We start from the raw sequence: 4,188 nt of genomic DNA on the forward strand, positions 1-4,188 counted from the left end.
AACTCCTTTGCTCAACATATCCTAGGTGCCCAATATTTTCAATGAGAATATCGTGACTGAAAGTGTGCCATGATATGATTGAGAGGTACTCTAGCTAATTCATTATAAACCTATGTAAGTTCGTCAACCTGACAATTTCATCATACTATTGAAATGATAACAGGAAAGAAAACATAAATTTACCAGGAACTCCTTTCATTTGCTTAATCATATTTGTATGCTGGTCTAATGCAGAATTTACGATCTCTATTGGATCGTCCATCTTCCACTGCCAACTTTTAGCTACTGGATTTGTGTGATGCCTCCAGCAGAAAACACATTTATTTGCGCATGCCAAGCTAGGAGTTGCCTCCATGCACCTGTTTCACTCATAAAAGTTGAAACAGTTAATATGACAGCTGACATATGATTGCCAACACATAAAGCAGTAGATAAATCAACTTTTAACAAGAACAAAAAATACACCCAAACCCATAACCAGGATCAAAAGTTCAGATAATGTGCAAAGGCAATTATAACTCCAGCACATTCTCCTTCGGAAGCCAACATCAAATAACAGCTCAAAGTAATTTTCAAAACAAAGATACACCCTGTTTCTTTTCCCTTCCTGATTACTTTACAAACTTCTATTTATTTAAATTTAAGTTCCCACCAAAGATTAAAAAGTGTCACACCATCGATGAATCATATATTGACAAACTACTGAGCTCCATCTTAAGATTCATATGTCAGTGGCATAACCGCATAAATAAGGAAATGAATAACATGATCATATATGATAATAGAGTTCTCAGCTAGCATGACATATAAACAAAGCTCATACCACGTAAACCAAACCCTAACCAGACATGAACTTAAGTAAATAGTAGGAAGTCAAGTTACCATTACCTATGACTCTCGATTCCATAAAATGAATGCTTGTAGCAACCACCTCGACCTCGAAGCTGTGACTTGGTCCATCTACAAATCTTGACACCACTATGTGAACCAATAATCTTATACCCCTGCAAATCATTGATATTTATAAAAAATATCATATCTAATCTAACAAAATTCAATCTGAGGCCAATAAGTAAGCCACCACTAACTAATCAATATAAGAAATTGGGATCCAATAGATGCAATGCATATATGAATTACAAAAGGTACAACAATATGACAATATACCTGCTTCACCAAATTTGCCCTAATCACAGGAGTCACCATTTCTTTCTTCCCATTCAACTTCCCATTAGTCTCCTCCACAGTAGCCCCCGACTTCCTCGAAGGAGCTTTACCAGCAATGTCTTCAAGATCAACAATCTCTTCCTCCACCTCTTCCTCCAAATCAGACTCCTCTTCAGAACTCAAAACACCACATTCCTCATCCCCATTCTCCAAATCACCATTTTGATCATCACCACCACCATCACCTTTCAACAATCCAACCACCTTCCCGCACCAACGATCAAAAACCTCATCCACTTCACCACCATCAACATCCCCTTCCCACAAAGGAATCATCTCAGCAGCACCCAATGCCTTCATCCGTTTAACAATATCCTTACCAACAGCATTGAATGCTTCACCGTAACCTCGGCTACCGACACCGAAAACAGCAAACCTACACCGCGAGAGCAGCAACGAACCAACTCTAAAATCTTCAGCGCTCTCTGCAAGCCAATCCGCGAAGAATCTATAAGCGGGAGAAGGTTTTCCGTCTTCCCATGTTGAAGCAACGATGAGAATGAGCGTTTCCTTGGAAAGATCTTCGGGCTCGTAGCTTCTGCCATCGATGAGGTCAAATGCGACGTCATTTAAAGCGAGGAAACGATGTAGACGGTTAGCGAGTGATTTGGAAGTGCCAGTTTCGGAAATGAAGAGGATCTTAGGGAGAATGGGTTTAGGGTTAGGGTTTAGAGAGAGTTTTAGTTTGAGGTTTCTTAAACGGCGAGATTTGTAGAGACAATAAAAGGTTGTAGCGGAGAAGATAGCGAGGAGTGTGAGACGAGCAGAGACTGAAGAAAACGACGACATGGTAATACGTGATGATGATTTAGAAATGGTGGTGCGGTGAAGGGTGCGTCATGTGTGTTCGGTGGTGGTTAACGGCGTCGGAGTAGAAAGTCAAAACACGAAGACTACTTACTCTCTGTGTGGTTTAATGGGCTTTTTAGTTTTGAAGTTGCAGGCCCGAAAAAATATTAAGGCATGTGGTAAAAATAAAACAAATTTACTGATTGATTAATAATCTTCAAATGAGTGTGTATGAGGTTTAATTATTTGTTTTAGTTCAAACGAGTGTTTCTAATATTTAATTCATTTGTTTTGGTGTAGTTAAATTTGTTAATTTTTTTTTAAAGATATTTAGGATCCGTTTGATAGTTAAATAATGTAATACGATAAATGTATTATATAGCATTTTGATTTTGTGTTTAATGAATTCAAATTATATGATATATTAATTATGAATAATGCTCAATGTTACGAAACGTTCTCACACAAATTGCAACATGGTTCTCACACAAATTACAAGATGGATTGTTGGTTTTCTTTATTTTCAAAAATCAAACAAATTAAATTTTTGAAAAATAAAATAAAAAGTTCAACACTTTTCTTTAGAGTCACTATTTTGTCTTGTCATTTAGTATGAATAACATTCTAACCACAGTTCAATGCTTCATATATCGTTGTATCTCTTCTTTATGTTATTTTACTATAGGCTTAATTGCACTTTTGGTCCCCCTATTATAGGTGAAAATTGAAAGTAGTCCCTCCATTTTGTTTCTCCCCAGTTTTAGTCCCCAAACAGAATTTGAGTTCAAATCATGATGAGTTGTCATTTTTTAATGACGTGTCAATAAAAAGCTGACGTGGCAGACGCATACGTGGAATAAACTTATTATTATATTATTTCTGATTAAAAAATATAATTTATATTTTTAAAAATCATTATTATAATTGTTAAAAATCATTATTACAAATAAAATTTATTTGTTAAAATTAAATTAAAAGAAAAAACACCTAAAATCAAAAATCCTAAACAAATCAAAATCAAAAGGATTCACTCATGAACCCTAAAATCATTATGTCTCCTTTATTCAAATGCTTAAAGCTCTTATGCCTGTTGCCGTTTACTCCATCGGCGTTCTTTTGAAAAAAGAATCTTACAAAAACGACACCATGTTTAACATGTTATCCATTTCTCTTGGCGTTGGTGTTGCCGCATATGGTGAAGCTAGGTTTGATACATGGGGTGTTATTCTTCAATTAGGTGTTGTTGCTTTTGAAGCCACCAGATTGGTTATGATTCAAATCTTGCTTACATCCAAAGGGATTTCATTGAATCCTATTACATCTTTGTACTACGTTGCTCCTTGTTGTTTCGTTTTCTTGTCTATTCCTTGGATCCTTGTCGAGTATCCAATTTTGAAACAGACTTCCACTTTTCAATTTGATTTTGTTATTTTTGGGACTAATTCATTCTGTGCATTTGCTTTGAATCTTGCTGTTTTTCTTCTTGTTGGCAAAACTTCAGCTTTGACAATGAATGTTGCTGGTGTTGTTAAAGATTGGCTTTTGATTGCGTTTTCTTGGTCTGTTATTAAGGATACTGTTACACCCATTAATTTGTTTGGGTATGGACTTGCTTTCTTGGGTGTGGCTTATTATAATCATTCAAAGTTGCAGGCACTTAAGGCTAAAGAGGCACAGAAGAAGGTTTCACAACCTGATGAAGAAACTGGAAGGTTGCTTGAAGATAGAGAAGGAGATGGATCAGGGAAGAGAAATGATAATCAGAATTGATTTCACTTTTCTTTTGCTTACTTTAATTGAAGAACAATGATTTTAGGGTTCATGAGTGAATCCTTTTGATTTTGATTTGTTTAGGATTTTTGATTTTAGGTGTTTTTTCTCTTAATTTAATTTTAACAAATAAATTTTATTTGTAATAATGATTTTTAACAATTATAATAATGATTTTTAAAAATATAAATTATATTTTTTAATCAGAAATAATATAATAATAAGTTTATTCCACGTATGCGTCTGCCACGTCAGCTTTTTATTGACACGTCATTAAAAAAATGACAACTCATCATGATTTGGACTCAAATTCTGTTTGGGGGACTAAAACTGGGGAGAAACAAAATGGGAGGACTACTTTCAATTTTCACCTATAATAGGGAGACCAAAAGTGCAATTAAG

The 4,188-nt window shown here is 35.0% G+C and overlaps 2 protein-coding genes across 2 annotated transcripts in view; one reads left to right on the top strand and one right to left on the bottom strand.

Moving 5' to 3' along the window:
• LOC101511336 (S-adenosyl-L-methionine-dependent tRNA 4-demethylwyosine synthase) overlaps nt 1-2,152 on the bottom strand; it is a 4,365-nt gene extending 2,213 nt beyond the window's left edge. The window contains exons 1-3 of the mRNA XM_004499093.4: nt 1,168-2,152; nt 889-1,004; nt 184-359 (exon numbers count right to left, since the gene is read on the bottom strand). Of these exons, the coding sequence (XP_004499150.1) occupies nt 184-359; nt 889-1,004; nt 1,168-2,016 (1,141 nt within the window). The 5' untranslated portion in view covers nt 2,017-2,152. The remainder of the gene's footprint in view (nt 1-183; nt 360-888; nt 1,005-1,167) is intronic.
• A 935-nt stretch (nt 2,153-3,087) lies between these two features.
• LOC101511884 (probable sugar phosphate/phosphate translocator At5g25400) lies at nt 3,088-3,818 on the top strand. The gene has a single exon (XM_004499095.3). The coding sequence runs from the start codon at nt 3,100-3,102 to the stop codon at nt 3,784-3,786; it is 687 nt and encodes a 228-aa protein (XP_004499152.3). The 5' UTR covers nt 3,088-3,099; the 3' UTR covers nt 3,787-3,818.
• Nucleotides 3,819-4,188: the final 370 nt, after the last annotated feature.

This window comes from Cicer arietinum, chromosome 4 (genome assembly GCF_000331145.2).
Source record: "Cicer arietinum cultivar CDC Frontier isolate Library 1 chromosome 4, Cicar.CDCFrontier_v2.0, whole genome shotgun sequence".
In the NCBI taxonomy this organism is placed as follows: domain Eukaryota; kingdom Viridiplantae; phylum Streptophyta; class Magnoliopsida; order Fabales; family Fabaceae; genus Cicer; species Cicer arietinum.

Bases quoted from the DNA above. Each gene is read 5' to 3' on its own strand.
- LOC101511884 (XM_004499095.3), top strand. From the start codon at position 3,100: ATGCCTGTTGCCGTTTACTCCATCGGCGTTCTTTTGAAAAAAGAATCT.